We start from the raw sequence: 17,893 nt of genomic DNA, 5'->3' as shown, positions 1-17,893 counted from the left end.
ACTGTTTTCTCTCTTCAGTATTCCTCCATCAGTATACTCTCTCTCTCTCTCTCTCTCTCTCTGCCTCTATTTGTATTACAGCGTTGACAGTTATATTCTAGAATCACCATCCTGCAACTTTTCAACAGGATTAACATGCTAACACTTTTCTCAAAAACAGTGACCCAAGTCAAACCATAAGGTAGCTTAAAAAATTGTAAGGGCAATTAAATGTTGTACTAATGAGGCACCATCTGTGAAAAACAGAATTCTATGCCCAACAGGTAGAATTTGTCTGTGACAATCACATGCTTCTCTTTCTTCAAGGGGTACAGAGAGTCCCAGCTTGTTGTGACTTTCAATCTCAATCTCACCACTAAAAAACTGTCCCAAAATATTTGTTACATTTAGTGATATAAAAACAAAAACTTCAGAAAGAAACCAGTAGAAATACTAGCACATATAAAGCATAATTTACATGTCATTTTTATGTGTTATTTAATAAAAAAGCATTAAGAAAAATGGGCTAAAATGTACTGCTGAGAACTGTAATGTAAATTTATCCATCATGTGTATGGGCGTATGTGTGCTATATATGCTATATATGTGACAAAATGTACATACCACTTATATAAAATATAATAACACATATATATAAAATATAAAAATATATACTATATGTGTGTTATGTGTGTTTCCACATAAATAGGACATGAAGAGATTCCATGGCTCATCTCTTTTTTATACATGAAAAATATATAAACACATACTCAAAACAGGCTCACAATATCTAGGCCAGAGAGCACTTTACTCAAATGTTTATCTGCTTAACAGCTGTCTCATCTAGTAGATTGTAAGCTCCAAACTGTTTTGTTCAGTACTAGCATTCCCAGAATTGCCTGTTCTGCATTTGGTACATTGAAAGAACTCAATAAATTCTTAATGAATTAGGAAAAGCTAGAATGTAGCTATCCAGGCCTCAAGAGCCTCAAAACGGAACTGCACCTTTGCCCCAGAGAATCCAGATGGCTGAAGTGGGAGGTAGAGGAAGAAAGAACCAGGTATATTGTTTTTCTTGACTATAAACAACTTCATATAATTACTGTGGGAAAACCAAGTTTTAATTCTTATCTGAGGTCTCACATGAAAATCCTGGGGCACGTGCTACACAGCGCCATAAACAGCACCTTATTAATAAATTCAGTGATATTTTTATGAGGCTACCTTTTTTGGTCTATTATCTAAAAATATTTCTACCCCAATGGTCTTCAACCAAAGGTAAGAATCAGAACCACTCAGGGGAACTTTCCAACACATTCCTGGCTCCTTCCAAGAAGATTTTGATTCAGCAGACCCAGGATGAGTCACAAGCATATGTATTTTGAAAAGGCTCTTCAAGTAATTGTGCTGCAAATCCTCTTCCAAGAAACTTGACCTCTTCGTTATAATTTTCTGGGGCCTACACATGTAATCCGATATTTAATTTGGGTTCTGCTAAAAATAAAACAAAGCATTCGTATTTACCTAAATGCATTTACTTAAGACACTCTAAACATACTCACACATAGCATGAATATGAACCTATTCAGCTTGTAGTCTTTTTTATTTTTATTTTTTGGCCTCGCCATGCACCTTGCAGGATCTTAGTTCCCCAACCAGGGATTGAACCCGCGCCCTCGGCAGTGGAAGTGTGGAGTCCTAACCACTGGACCTCCAGGGAATCCCCTCAGTTTGTTCTTATAATATTTATAAAACTGATAAATTAGGAGAGAAATATTACTTTTATATATTATGTGTCTATGTAAGATAGACTATGTAAAAAAAAAAAACACCCTGTTTACCATCTCCTTTTCAACTGACTCAAAACCACAACTTTTTTTTTAAATTTAATTAATTTATTTTTGGCTGTGTTGGGTCTTCGTTGCTGCGCGCGGGCTTTTCTCTAGTTGCGGTGAGCGGGGGCTACTCTTTGGTGCGGTGCGCAGGCTTCTCATTGCGGTGGCTTCTCTTGTTGCAGAGCACGGGCTCTAGGCGCATGCGCTTTGGTAGTTGTGGCACGCAGGCTCAGTAGTTGTGGCTCGCGGGCTCTGGAGCGCAGGCTCAGTAGTTGTGGTGCATGGGTTTAGTTGCTCCGTGGCATGGGGGATCTTCCCAGGCCAGGGATCAAACCCGTGTCCCCTGCATTGGCAGGCTGATTCTCAACCACTGTGCTGCCAGGGAAGTCCAAAACCACAACTTTTAAGATATTCATTCCGGTTTACCAAAGGGACAGCTAGTCCTTCTGTATTCAAGTAAAAGTTTGACTGACTTATGAAAGAATAATTTACATTTACTGCACAAATGAATGCAATTATTTTATGGCAACTTGTTTTTTTTTTTAATGTGTCTAAAAGGCAACAACATGCAGTAAAGACATCTGGATGCTGCCAAGTCATAAAGAAACACAGGATCACGCGTGATGATTGGTTGCCTAAAAGCTATTCTGAAAATCGAGCAATGAAAGAATTCATATGAAAGCCTAGGAATCAAGGTTCCAGACGGAAGGAAGTGCCACACAAAATGATTTTCAGAGCAAACCGGAATCAGCCAGACTAGTTTGCAAAGAAGGGTGTGGTGTGACGGATAGGACTGTTAAGCAAATTGAAGAAAAGGCTTTTGCCATAAAATGTTAATTCCTGTTTCTCTTTCTTATTCATTTCTACAAAAGCAATCCGTTCCGTAACTATTAGATTTAATGAGCAAGGTTATACTCGGCGAAAGAAGTTAAAATAATAACTGGGGAAAGACAAAGAAGAAGGAAAGGGAAGGAGAGAAAGGTAATGTCTAAACAGATTCTATTCAATACTTGAAACTACGTAGCATGGGAGACTAGATATATTTGGAAATTTGACCAAAACAAAGTTCAAGCTGCAGCTCACAAGAAAATAAATATGTAGGATTATTAAAGAACCTGAAACCAATTATTGTCACTTTGACCCCAACTAGGGATGCCACAGAGAAGTTGCTTTTTCATCTGTCAAGTGACATCTATGTCAGAGATGCTGAAAGAGAAAGCAGCTTGTTGGACATACTCTTGTTGAAATGTATTGCCATCAAAGGATGCTGAACTTTAGGACTGAAACAGTAAGCATTATAACTAAGACAGGGGTCAGCAAAATTTTCCTGTAAAGACCAGACAGTAAATATTTAGGGTGCAGGCACCATGTCCTCGGCCACAGGTAAATGGACTAGCTTGGCTGTGTGCCAGTAACACTTCGTTTACAGACACGGAAGTCTGCTGAATTCTATCTAACTTTCACGTATCCTTTTTTAAAATTTTTTTCAGTCACTTAAAAATGTAAAACCATCCTTAGCTCTTGAGCTGTCCGGAGACAGGCAGGCAGTTGTTTGCCAATCCGTGGTCTAAGGAGCCCCAAATAATATGCTTCTCTTTCCAGATCAGAGGTTCACCCCTCTTCCTCCCACCTTTTCTTTTTACTACAATTAAAATGAACTATTCACTATAAACAGCATACTTTGTCCCTTCTAGTTTGCATCACCTGCTGCTCCCTCCTTCTCATATAACTTTGTCTGCCATTTTTCTTACTGAAATCTTTTGGAGACCAGCTATTTTCTTCTTTATGAGTGATCTCATAATCCCCTCACCTAAAACTAAAACGTCTTTATATCTATAGAGAGCTAACTCCAAAAAAAAAAGTTTTACACACATCTTTAATGTGCATTTTTAAAGACAGAAGAAGGTTGGTATTATTGAAACTAAATAGCAAAGAGCTCCAGTGAAAGCCCAAAATTTTATGTGTACTTAGGGGCAGACACACTACGTGAATTCCAAGCCACATCTGTCCACCAGCCATGCCGTTTCTGCTAGAACAAGCAGGCATTGTTCAAACTCTAAGAGCAATTAGGGACTCATGGTGTATGGCATTATCACATCTAGGTATCTGCCTGCCTCACCAAGTAAGTAGGGTTGCTGTAAATTATTTATAAATTTAAAGCAGCTGGAACAGTCATGGACACAGAGTAATTACTGTATAAGCATTTGCTGTTACTACTATACTATTATTAGCGCCATGATTTCCGGCTAGATTATGAGCAAATCAAATGGAAAGTAAAGATTATGTCTTTCTCTTCTGTTTCCCCCATGACACCTCGGCCTATATCTTTGGCAAAGTCAGTTTATAATAGTCATCTGTTACATTCAAAACAATTAACTATCATAAACAGTGGAGACTCATCAGTTCTCCCCTGCCATTTTTAACTTCCTCAATAGTAAAAACCTAAGTTAAAATATCATCTTGAATTCACTTAATAAAATCATTACACTGCATTTTTCTTTCTGCATATAGCTCGCCTTCTGGTCTATAGCCAAACACGCTCTCGTTAAGCTCAATGACCTCCTTTAGATCTGTACTTTGGGCCAATGCTGTTGTTGATGTTTCAGGGACTGATCCCAGTTACACCATTCAGGAAATTCTTCCTTCTGTTCCTGTAACCACGGCATGGTACCATTGGGTGTGTGTGTGTGTGTGTGGGTGTGTGTGTGTGTGTGTGTGTGTGTGTACACGTTGAGACTATGTATATAGTGTCTTATGTTTAATACTGATTTTGTACAAAAGAACTGAGACCATTCATCATCTTTAAAAGCATTTCTTTCTCTGTCTTTGGGATCAAAGCATATACTCTGTTGCTTTCAATATCCTCCCTACTTGATCAAATCAATATAAATCATTTTTCCTAGGTAAATGGGCTTAAATGTAACTGTACCAATGGAAAAGAACCCACAATCATAACTTTCCCTTTATGATTAATTTATTCCAAATAAATCTAATACCCAGAACCTTAGACGTAATCTACAACCTTGGACAAGGTATCTCAGCAAAGAACAATTTTGTACATTTATATACAATAAGAATTCTAAAGTTGTTCCCTAAGTACTTTCCAAAAGCAAAAAACGCCATTATTATGCACAACTGCACTACTGCCTTTATTTCCCCCTGTTCCTGGGTTATGCCCAAGAAGGCCTTATTATCTCTGTCAGCTTGACTAAATGTGGACAGGCTTCTTCCTGACTCTAGGCCCCTGACCTACCTTTTCTTAGAACCAATCTTCAGCAAGAGTCTTGCTCCAAGTTACAAAACTACCTGCTATCATGAAAATACAAGAAAATTTACTTTTCCTTTGGGTAAAGGAAACACAGTGTCACCTACACCTCTGCCCCCATTACACACACACACACACACACACACACACACACACACACACACAGACACACTCCAGCTCTTAAAAAATTCTCCAGGCCTTTGTTTCACCTGCGTTGAGCTTACACTGAATTCTCATCTCTCTCTCCTAACTGCAACATCCTTGAGGTCTGTCTTACTTGTTTAACTCCGTCCAGTGACACTTTTACAAGTGATTTTATCAGCAGCGTGCAGCTTTTACCTGTCTTGAAATTTGTGTGAATCACAAAACCTATATCCAGATTTGGGCAACAGGTTATTTTTTTATAGGGAAGAAGGGAAGAGAAAGATGTGTTCTAAATTGTTATATATATACATACACACACACATAATTGTTATATATATATATATGTAATAATTATGTATAGAATGGTCCACATTGATGCCCTCAGAGAGGCTCAGGTGTGAAGGGGGAGAAGACATCCGGAAGTTTCGCCAGCTCTGTGGGTGTCCTCTACAAGGGACTGACCCTTTCATGTCTGTCTCACTGTGCTAGGTTTTGAGATCTATGAGAGAAGCCAAATGTATAATCTTACACAGGTAGGTAGGTAGGTTACCAGTTGTTACAAGTACGTAACAACTGTCTTAGATAGGACAGAGATTGACTGACTGCTGAATGAAGAAAGAAAAAAGAAAAAAAAATCTAAGAATAAATTATTTGAAAAATAGCAAAATGAGTAAAAGCAAATTTAGAATAAGCAGTAAAAACTTACTGGGCGTCTCCATGTCCATTGTACATTTTTATGAGTCATTATTTTAACTTTCAAAAAAACCCATAGTTTAACACAGCTGCTTCTCAGGTGCTTGATACAAACATTCACATTTTGCAAAGATCACTTCCACTACATAAAAGTATCTGGTGCTCTACAGGTAAACTGGGACCCTGGGAAAGGGTCCGGTTTATGAGTAACTGCAGAAATGTTTAAGTCTAAGACATTAAATTATCTAAAGCTATTAGGAATAAAATAAGGATACTAATATCAGGAAATATTATTTCCATTATCTAGCTCCACGAGTGCCCTCTGACCTCCAAGAGTACTTACGTTAACATTTTAACCTAGATATAAAGATCACTGAATATTTTTTAAAAAGCAATTCAAGCAGGTCTCCTAACACATCTCCATTTTGTAACAATTTTTTAAAAAAATTCTATGACCACCAACTAAATGCACACACATTTCAAATTGATAATTGCACTTGTCTACAAAGAGGCAGTACCATAGACGGCTAAATGTATTTCCCATGAACAATGAACATTTATATAGTCCTTACCCTGCGCAGGTTATAGTTCTAAGAGTGAATTTAGGTAGGCTGTTTGGATTCTATAAGCAGAAGGTAGAAAACAAGCCTTGCAAATGACTATATTCCTGCCTAGCATCAAAAACCTGGTTCACAGTACAGCTCAGATTGATTCCCTTACTGTGCTGAGGTCCATATTTCCCAGCATGCACTACTAACTGGACCAGGAACTTCCATGAAAGGGTCTCGATCATTTTCAGGGAAGCTCAATCCAGATTATGACCCAAAGACAGTTTAGTATATGTTTTCCTGGGGACCTTTATAAAATAGCGGCAACTATTAATTAATCTTGATCCACACGGTTACTCTGTGAGTAATGCTGACAGTGGAGAGGAGATTCAAGTGAAGTCAGCTGATCTGAGATTCACCCTTACCTTTGCCACTTCATGTAAATGTAACCTGAAGGTTTTTTAGTTTCTCTGGAGCAGAGCTGGGACCCAAAATCTTTTTTCTTCTTTCACAGTATCCACAATATTTTATAGCTCCTCTCTCTTCATGTATTTCCCCCCCATCACTCCTTGAATCTGGGTCACCTGGTCTTGCTCCGATCAATATAATGTGGTGGAAGTGATGTTGTGTCGGTTCCAGAAATCAGCTTCAGGAGACCATGGAGCTTTTGTTCTTATCATTCATGGAACAAAGCCAGGTTAGCTGCCGGCTGCTGGAAGGCACACTTCCAGCCTCTCTTGTCATTCCAGCAGACAGACAGCCACCTCTACAGAGGCAGATCCACCAAGCTCACGAGTAGCTGACCTCTGACCCATGTGTGAGCCCTCGTAAGACCACCCTGCAGAGGCCCCACCAAACTGCTGACCCATGAAATCATGACCTAAAGAAATAACGTTTTAAAGCACCAGCTTTGGGATGACTTGTTAGGTAGCAGCTGATACAATCACAAAGAGGAAGAGAATAAAAGTGGGTGACTTCACTTTCTGACATGTGATGGCTGCATATCCAGGGAAAATGAACCAAAACAGACTTGAAATGACCAAATGAACTAGTGGCAGAGAGATCAGATCTAGACGTGGAAATTTCCTTGAACTCCAGGCCTTTGACTCTTATCATTCCCTTATTGGTCATGTCCTGTCTTTATTATATAACATAGATTCCAGGATCCATCGATCCCCTCCCTCTACTGACAATATATGCAATTCTTTTTATTGATCTAAATATGAATTTTTTATTTGCTTTGTTGATCAGTTATTTTTAAATTCTCTTAAAATATCTTAATCCTGGAAGAACACAATAAATTGCCTTTTCTGAATCTTTCTCTGCCCTAACTTAAATTTGTCAGTTTCACCAAGTAATGTCTAAAGCATTCTTTCCCTCCTTTTATATGCATGCTCTATGATGTTCTCAGTCGTCCCTTTCAGTTTAATTGCCATGCATACGCTATGACCCCCAAACCTAAGTTTGTACTCTAGATCTCTCCTCTAGGCTATAAACCCTCATTCATGACCTTCTAGAAATAGTTACCTAGATATCACAGGTAATGCAAATATATTCCAAACCATTTTAATCACCTCCACACTCCCATTCTAAAGGAACAGCACATTTTTCATCTAGCTACTCATACAAGAATCATTAGTTTTATCCTTAAATTCTCTCCCCAATTTTCCTCAGGTAATCGCTAAATCCCCTCTTATCTACTTCTTAAATATCTCTTTCTTGGAATCCTACCCATTGAAACTAATCTAGGAAACAACACACCATGGAAAAAGACAGAAATAAGGAAACTGTGCATTATCTGTGACTTGTACTAAGCGAAACAAAACAAAATGAAACAAAAAACCATGAAGGGCTCACTGGAATATGTCTCTGACATACACATATTCTGAGAAGATTGCTCTGATAACTGCCCAAATCAAAGAAAATGGAAAATACTCCTAAGGAACAGGGTCTTAGTCTCTTTGATCAACTTTCTTCAAAGAGTGTTGCTATCTTATTTTTTTAAGACCCTAAATTCATCTCTAATCTTGACTATTCAAAAACGAGTAAATTTATACTCGTTTATTATACTCGAAATATGTAGAGAACAGTCTATACACATGCACCCATGTGCACGATGATTAAGACGATGTTAGGATCCACTTATATATACACAGTAACAATGGGTGGAACAAATTGGAAAATATAATCTGAAATTCAGATGTTCACTAAATTAGAGTTATTGTATTAATCTAAAACTAAAATCCAAAATGTATGCTTTTTCACAGTCAAAGGAGACCATATCTTTCCTCCATTTTGAGGAATGTGCATCCACAGCGGCAGAATTACTTAAACAACATCTTTGAAAGAAAAAAACGCAATGAAAAGAAGAAAAAGAAATTGGAAATGTTGTGGGTTTCATTTTCCTCTACCACACATCAACAGCATTTATGAAATACGGAAATACATACTTGACTCTGGGAATTACCGCAAGCAGCAGACAAAGGACGCGTCTCAATAACAAGACAGCAAACCCAGAGCTCAGAAATCTGTGCAGCTGAGTGGAAGTTTGACAGGATGTGGCATATTCTAACCCTTCCTCTCCCACAGGGAATGGAGGCCATGTTATCAATACCTCCCCAACAATGCTCTATTATTTGATGGTTTTGACTCCATTCAACCTTATTTTAGGGTATGGAAAATGAGATTATGAAGATAGCACAGCCAAGAATGGGCCTGAAGAAGCTTAAATATGTTATTTGACAGTATGATATCAGCCACCATACAAGTCATCCCCGTGCTAGAATATGGGTGTGTACTTATCCTTCATAGGAAATGCATTTTGAAAAATGCTCATTTTTTACTGTACTGTAACTCTATGTAGTATTTTAGAGAAGCACAATTCCATAGGTAATCCCAACTGAGGTCTTACATTGAAAACTGAAGTACGTTAAAGATAAGACTGCCATACCTCAAAGGAAAAATAGAATTTCCTACATTGTAAATTATGATGGGGAAATGTAAACAGAAAGAATTCTAGGTAGAAAGAAAGACACAGTTTTCACTCACATGGATGTTTATGCTTGGTGAATTTTTTTTTTTTCGTTACGCGGGCCTCTCACCATTGTGGCCTCTCCCGTTGCGGAGCACAGGCTCCGGATGCGCAGGCTCAGCGGCCATGGCTCATGGGCCCAGCCGCTCCGCGGCATGTGGGATCTTCCTGGACCGGGGCACGAACCCGTGTCCCCTGCATCGGCAGGTGGACTCTCAACCACTGCGCCACCAGGGAACCCAGCATGTCTATTCTTAATGTATAGAAAGGATAATTGAATTCTGAAAAAATAATTCTATGGTAACATCTATACAAATCTTTAGCCTTGTGGATTCTGCATATTTGGTCATATGCAGAATTTATATTTCTATATAAGACAATGGAGCAAGAATAGCATACCTGAAGATAACTTTTTACAATTCTGTACTTCTTTTTCTTTTTCTAGCATATGTTTTAGAAAAAGATTGTTTTTCTGTTCTTCTCTCCCTGCTCCCAGGTTCACCCTGTATAGCATATGTAGATGTTTCAAAATATGATAATAATTTGCTCAAACTGGAATAAATCTCATTATAACCATGACAGTGCATTGTTTATGAAAAAGCAACGGACTAAAGTTTTATTATACTATAGAGTAGAGAGAAAATAAGTTCAGCTGATTATCAAGCATGGTTCACAGGTACGAAATAACTTAATTCCAATAGAAATGACTATCTAAATGGACATAGGAACTCTATTATCCAAATGTGAAGTAATACTCTGAGACACACATCATCAGAACAAATATACTTATGTCTTTAAAAAAAGCTCATCAACATCTTAGCAGTGCCTGGTTGTAAAGGTTTTCCTATAGTCAGGAGAGCCTGGAAAACCTATGAACAAATGGTTCATATTTATGGACTGTCCATAGCATTCTCTAGTTTATCTCAGTGAAAATTTTAAAATATTCTGAGAACAATGGAAGAAGGCTTCATTTGTCTTCTTTCAGAACTTCTTAGTTTTAATCAGAATGCTCTTGTGACTCAGATTCAGAAATCCATTCTAGATTTCACAAATGATTCTCCTATTATCTGGTCATGAAAAGAATACTGAATTTATGGGACTCATATATGTTTTCTCAGACTCTGCTCAACTCGGAGGGGTCTCTGGAAATGTTTTAGCTGGAATGGAATATAGACCCCCATTTACTGAAATTTTGATAAGTAGAACTGAAAATCAAAATCCTGTCCTTGAGTGTCGTAAGTAGTTGTTAGTTCTTAACAGAGGGAATCAGCAAATCTTCAGAAAGGACTTCCTTCATTCTGAGAAAAACACTCCAAAGAGAGTTTAGTTAAAAAAAAAAATGTAAACAAAGACACTCTTCTGAAATTGAGAATCAAGATACTGTTGGCTTCATGATGGAAAAGCACTTGGATTTGGGAATAAAGGTTGCCTTTGTGAGATCACACTGCTTTCAGATGGAAGGTTTAGGGAAACGGACAAGAGGGATGGATATTCCACACAAACCTTCTAGTGGGCTGAAGCCGTACGGTTGGATTGAAGACCAGAGCTCATACACATGTTCTCATGAGCTATAACGGAGCTACTGATTTGTAACTTACTTCTGTAGTTCTCATTACTGAAAGCCCTCCTTAATTCTAATAATTTTTCAATAAATTTTTAGAATTTTCTAAATCTATAACCTCATTGATGATTTTTACCACTTCCTTTCAATTTGTTGTATCACTCTGTCTTAATCTTAGTATAAAGTAGCTTCTTTTCAAACTAGTTGGAATAATAAAAATAGTGTTGAGTTTTGAACAGCAATTTCTTTAAAAAAAAGGATAGATTTAAAAATTAAAAAGCTCAGGAACAATGAAAATAGTTTTGGAGTGAAGCAATGATAACCAATCTTAGGGTAATGCCAAAGAGAGTAGGAAAAAACACGAAACAAAGAGACAAGATCTATTATGGATCAAGAAGGGACAAGAAAAGAAACCAGAAAAGACTTTAAGGCTTTAAACTTAACAGTAAAAAAGGTGTGCTACTTGACTGTAGCCAGGAAAGTGATAATATTTTAAATAAATGTTTAAATAAATATCATTAAAATTCAGTGCGTTGAAAAGAAATGCTTTGAATTAGAGTTATCACAGTCCCAACAATAAGGGTTCAAGAGAAAATAGCAAATATAATTTTCTATTCCATAGCATATTTTATTGTAGCTGAAAGTAAAATACCTTTTAATATTTATTATTTGTAATCCACTCTCATTTGCAAAGCACTGTACATATATGTAACAGTAGCCTTGCGAAGGAGGCATAAAGAGCCCATTCACTTACATTGCCTCATCTCATGCCAGCATCCCCTCCTCCCACACTGTGCTCCAGTAAAATGGCCCTATTTCTAGTTCTCTGAGCTTAACGTGCTATCTCATATGACAAAGCTCTGCACAGGTGGTTACCTCCATAAGAAAGTCTCCCTTCCCCTGTCTACCTGGAGAATAGCATTATCCATCTACTTTGCAACTCCTTTCTCAGGTCATGTTCAAATCTTTGAGAGACTAGGTGGGACCAACCAGTAGGCTGGCAAATGGGGCTTGGGCTCTCTCGGACACTTCTACAGAGACTTAGATATTTGCCCAAATCTTTGGGACCACAGCTAAATTTATGAAAAAACCATGGTAATACATTTTTACTAGACCGCTCCCAACATTGAAGGGAAACACATGCGTGCACACACACCCCTCCTTGATCAAGAAAAACAAATTGTGGTACAGACAATTTTACTTCCCCTGTTTAATTATTTGGTTTAAAGAAGGAAGAATGGGAGCAATATTCCAGTCTTAAAAGATGAGCAACAGGGCTTCCCTGGTGGCGCAGGGGTTGAGAGTCCGCCTGCCGATGCAGGGAACACGGGTTCGTGCCCCGGTCCGGGAAGATCCCACATGCCGCGGAGCGTCCGGGCCCGTGAGCCATGGCCGCTGAGCCTGCGCGTCCGGAGCCTGTGCTCCGCAACGGGAGAGGCCACAACAGTAAGAGGCCCGCGTACAGAAAAAAAAAAAACAAAAAACAGAGCAACAGTAAGTGGGCACAGGAGCGGAGCATAAGTGAGTCCTGCAGGAGGGAACGTTTGAAGACCGAGAAGAAAATTTATGTTGCTTCTAGGAATTAAAAGTGGCTTAGTGTCTACTCTAGATCTTTGAATAAAACTAGGAATAGTGGGATATGTATCTGGTAAATATAAGTCTAAATAATTCTAGGGGTCCAAAACTAGCTCTTAGATGTCCATGTAAGGAGTTGGAATATGAGCCTCATTTGAGGTTTTGAAACAGGAGAAGCCCTGGATTAATACAAAACTAATACTAAGGTACAGTGCTAGGTGTAGTCACTGCACATAAAATGTGAATTGCATTTTTGAATAAATAAAAAACTTCTCAAAAATTAAAATATTACAAAGTAACAGTACTTTTTCATCTAAAAACTAGATTAACCTCTAATACCATAAGCAAGTTCTTCAAGTGAAAAAAATTCACTGATCACTAAAGCTTGAACTGCAAAGTAAATATTGGGTTGGCCAAAAAGTTCACTTGGGTTTTTCCGTGAGATGTTACAGAAAAACCCAAACAAACTTTTTGGCCAACCCAATATATCATTTCCACTATTTTTAATTAACTCTTAGAGAAGCCACTTTTTATGTTTATTTCAATATCGGTAAGAACTCTGTGTTGGGTTGGTTAGGCATTGGAATATATGAGCAGAAAATGCAAAACTATAATTTTTAAAAAGGAGTCTGTGGGTAGAGGGAGCTTTGGAAATCAGAATTAGGCTGATGTATACCATGTAATTACCTCAATATCTATTATTTATGCAGGAGTGTGTGGAGAAAGGGTAGGAGGAAAGTGTGAAGCAACATTTGCTAACACTAAAGATTTTCAGCGTGAAGAAAACTAAGAGGTGTTATTTCCACTTATTTCTATGTAGATATTATCCGACTTGGTTCTATGCTTTACAGAGTTCAAAGTGAACAAGATTCTCTTCATTAAATATTAAACATTTTACTGGTTATTTACGCCACAACAGTAAAATTGTAAAATTTTCCACCATCATTGTCTCTCAAGATTTTCCTGTACACTGAGTGTGCTTAATTATCCAAAGGCCATCACTGACATTATATAAGAAAACAGAGGAGGAGAAACAATAAAAATTAGACAGTATTCATCTATTAGAAGCCACTGGAGAAAATAAAACTTATTTTTCGTTGTCAATAATTTAAACAGAAAATAACACAATTTTGATCTCATATTTAGCATAAGAAATTATTGAAACATTTAGCTAACTTCCCATATAATGACAGATTGATAAATTTTTAATTACCAATTATTGGGCATTTATTAGGTACAAATATCACTCACTTGGCTGTGCATGGGTAGAAATCTCTAGTATCAAAAATTTTTTAAATCCATTAATCTAAATGCTTATAGGATTTGGAATGTTTTTGAATCTTAATTCATTAGACAGAGGACAACCTGAGAAAGCTTCAACAACACATTAAATTTCCGTCTAGTGACTGACATCTCTGTGACATATTTCTGCATTTGGACAAGAGTTTTCATCAATACTAAAAGTAGATCAAACAGGCTGTTAATGAAATATATTTTGGTTTGGTCATTGAATAATATTCTTATGAATCTAGTAACATTGTAATTATAATAACAAATGCATATTATATATGGAAAAACAGTGAAGATCCAGAAACAATTACTGTTATCATTTTAACATTTTCCTACAATTTTTATTCTATATAAATGAAAATTTGAAACAAAGGGTCTGTAAAATTTTGGATACTGCTTTTTTCATGTAATATTTTATACAATCATTTCCCATATTAGTTAATATGCTAAGACAATGTCACCACATCATTTTGATGATGTACAAGAGTCTACAATTTGGAAATATCAAAAATTATTTAACCATTTTTTCTTTTGTTGGACATTCTATAATGATTTCGTATGTTCACTGTACTTAATTATACCTTCATGAGATTTGAGAATTAAGTAAGAAGGCTTTAAATTACTCAAGATAAATCCTAGCAGATATTAACCACTACCTAGAACAGTAGTAATAATTATTTATGTGACTTTTATATCATTGTAAGTTATCATTAATTTTTACCTTGTAGTTTTTTTAATGAGTTTTATGCTGTGAGATTAAATGCATTTTATCCAGTTTTCTTACAGCTTTTTTTTAAACAATTCTCTAAAACTTCTAGAAATGATATCAAGGAACTGAGTATACAATTTTTTCTATTACTGAATCAAATATCTCATATCAAATACATATATATTTGTATTTATATATTTCTTCAATGATTTATGCTGTCTCATTATATGAAATATACATGTGTTCAATAAAATAATTTCAATATATATTTAAAACTTCTGGAATATGAGCAGATTGATTCCAGATGAATCTCTGAAATCTTTGAGCAGCATTGCACCTTAGTGCATTCCTTTTATTTTAGACAACAAAACAAAACATTTTACCAAGAGTTGGCCTCGCCTACTTATTAAAACTTTTTTAGACAGATTGTCACCAGCTGAGCTAAAACAGCAGCTGTCCACTGGAAATAATTGCAGAAATGTTTTGCTCATTGGCCTGAAATCGAACATATGTTTTCCTATAACAACTAAAACATAACTTTCTTTATTGATGTGTTAATTATTGAGGAGTGTTAATTACAGAGTTTTACACCTGGATTGTTACACTGGCATAAAATCCCAGTATCTTGAGTGTGGGCATTTTCATATATGTTTTAATTTTTAGTATTTCAAACATTTGAGAAAATAAGACTATATTCTGGAATAATTCCTTTTGATTTTTTTTTTTAATTTAACATTTGTCAAGGATCACATCTATACAGATCAAAGGGAGTTACCAGCTCACTTTCCCCCATATCTAACCAGCGTTGGGAGCTAATCTGGCAAATAGTCTTTATTTTGGATTATAAAGATTTTTTTAAATCTCTTTTGCACTTATTTTTTAAGGGATTATGATAGGCTTCACAACTTTCCATGCTCTGTTTATATAAATTTTTCAAATACTTCAGTTAATATAAATATTAAAAAGGAATGGCTGATAATGTAGCTAGTCTATAACATTTCAGTTTCTAGTTCCAAGTTTATGTATATTATTTTCATGTATGTGGAGTGCTTGTCTAGTTGCTTACAAAGGCTTTTGGATGATTTTAGGGTTTCATTACTAAAATAGTCAACAAAGAAGAATATTCGGAGGGGGATGAGTTGAGATTGGGATTGACATATATACACTCTATGTATAAAATAGATAACTAATGAGAACCTATTGTATAGCACAGGGAACTCAACTCTGCTCTGTGGTGACCTAAATGGGAAGGAAATCCAAAAAAGAGGGGATATATGTATACATATAGCTGACTCACTTCGCTGTACAGCAGAAACTAACACAACATTGTAAAGCAACTATACTCCAATAAAAATTAATTAAAAAAAATATTCATCTCACCAAGCAGGTCATTTAAAACGGCACATTTGCCAGTATGCTTTTCTGTTACAGAGCTTAGATAAGAGCTGTGGGTTTGCTCAGAGAATAGAACTGATAGAGTGTAATTACACGTTACTCAATTTTCTCTACAATCCCGACACGTAAAAATAAATGCACAGCATTTTTTCCTAAAATTAAAATAACAATGGTCCCATAAAGCCATTCAATGTGTCTAACACGTTCTTCCATCAGAGCAGACAAGTTTTCTCAATAATCTCTATGATAGTACCTTCACAGGAAACAAAAATAAATATTACCTTCTGTATAGTAATGATTCCTTCCTGTGAATCTTTGTCAACAGAAATCTTGAAAATCCCGAATCCATCACCATCCACAATTCTGTATTCCATTTCAGCATTAGCTCCTATATCTGCATCGGCAGCTTTAATTCTGGCCACAACGGAAGCCACCGGCAATGATTCTGGGACGTTATACTGGTACGACCCTGTGAAATTAAAAACAAGAAATGAACAAAACCTTACACCAAACTAACCAATAAAAATTTCATTATTCGGCTATTTTGCACCATCTTTGCTTAATTTGTTTTTATTTTTTGAAAAAGAAGATAACAAAGCAATAAGAGGCAAATGACAAATTTCCTGCAGCCTCAAGAAGTTTCATGGAAATAATTAGATAATAATCAATAAGTAAGAGCAGAAACAGATGGCCTGGGGAAAGGTATGAGGAGATCCTCCATTCCGGTATTTCTAGTGCTGAGAAATATGCTACTTTTAATAGTAAAGATAAATTTCAAATAATTATAAATACACTTAACATTGAGTATTGACTATAAAGAATTAAAATGCAATTAATACAAATATTGAATATTAAAAAATTAAAATAGTATAGCTTAGACCTCAAATGGGCAAAAATCAAGCCTAAATAGTTCTGATTACTCAATGTTGGAATTTCCATAATAGTATCTTTTGCTGCAAAAGTTTCAGAAAACTGGACAAGGAAGCTGATGAAAGTCAATATTAGTCTTCTTTTAGCTCATAAATTTACCAAGGATAAGAATTATTTGTGTGAGCTGGATGTAAAACTGATTTGGGGTACAATGGTACAAGAGCAAAGGCAATGTTACTTGAACAGGAGGAAAGAGAAGCCAAAGAAGAATAGTAACTTTTTTAAACTTTCTTTTGTAAAAACTCTTCACCATCCCTCAACTCCCCCCTACCCCTCCCCTCAAAAAGAAATAAATAAAAATTTTAAAAAGCCAGTTTGGGAGGCAGATGAAGTACGTCAACCATCCCTTTGAAACTAGGAAACACCCCTTCACCTTTGAAACTAGGAAACGTCCCTTCACCGTTTTCCTCTAGTTTTCCTCTAATCATCTACTTTTTCCTGCTTCCTCCCCCCTTGTCCATTTCCTTCTGGCTGCTAACAGTGGTGCATTTGCACTTTCTTATGAGAAGAAAAGAAAGGATTCTCTTTGAAACAAAGAAAGGAAAATGTATCCATACGAAGGGACCACATTCTTGGCTAAGAATGATTGCTTTTGCAATTTTCTACATTTTATAAATTGTTACTGACTTTAAAAAATGATTACAGCACATACTTACTATTTTTGAGCGACCCTTTCACATATCTACAAGTGTCCTTAGGAAAATCCAAAAATTTCAAGGTTAGAATAGTAACTAAATGGTAGAGAAAAATCTCAGCCAAAATGAAAAATCTAATGACATATTTTTGGCTTCCTTCACTTTAATAAGTAGGGGAGTATCTAGTAAGCTAGAAAATCCATGCTCTATCCTATCAAATCATGACAACTGAAACCACAAAATTTTAGGTGTCAATTCTTATCACTATAGTTAAAGAGAAACAGCTAATTCTATTATCAGCCA

General features: G+C 36.3%; 1 protein-coding gene across 3 annotated transcripts in view; it reads right to left on the bottom strand.

Annotated features, from left to right (window-relative positions):
* Positions 1–17,893, bottom strand: part of CDH7 (cadherin 7) — a 125,485-nt gene that overhangs the window by 38,514 nt on the left and 69,078 nt on the right. For all 3 annotated transcript variants that reach the window (XM_060310428.1, XM_060310427.1, XM_060310429.1), the window contains exon 6: positions 16,307–16,494. In XM_060310428.1, the coding sequence (XP_060166411.1) occupies positions 16,307–16,494 (188 nt within the window). The remainder of the gene's footprint in view (positions 1–16,306; positions 16,495–17,893) is intronic.

Source organism: Globicephala melas, chromosome 13 (assembly GCF_963455315.2).
Source record: "Globicephala melas chromosome 13, mGloMel1.2, whole genome shotgun sequence".
NCBI classification, from domain to species: Eukaryota; Metazoa; Chordata; class Mammalia; order Artiodactyla; family Delphinidae; genus Globicephala; species Globicephala melas.
Note: the sequence above shows the minus strand (reverse complement) of the source record. Positions and strands in the feature narration are given on the sequence as shown.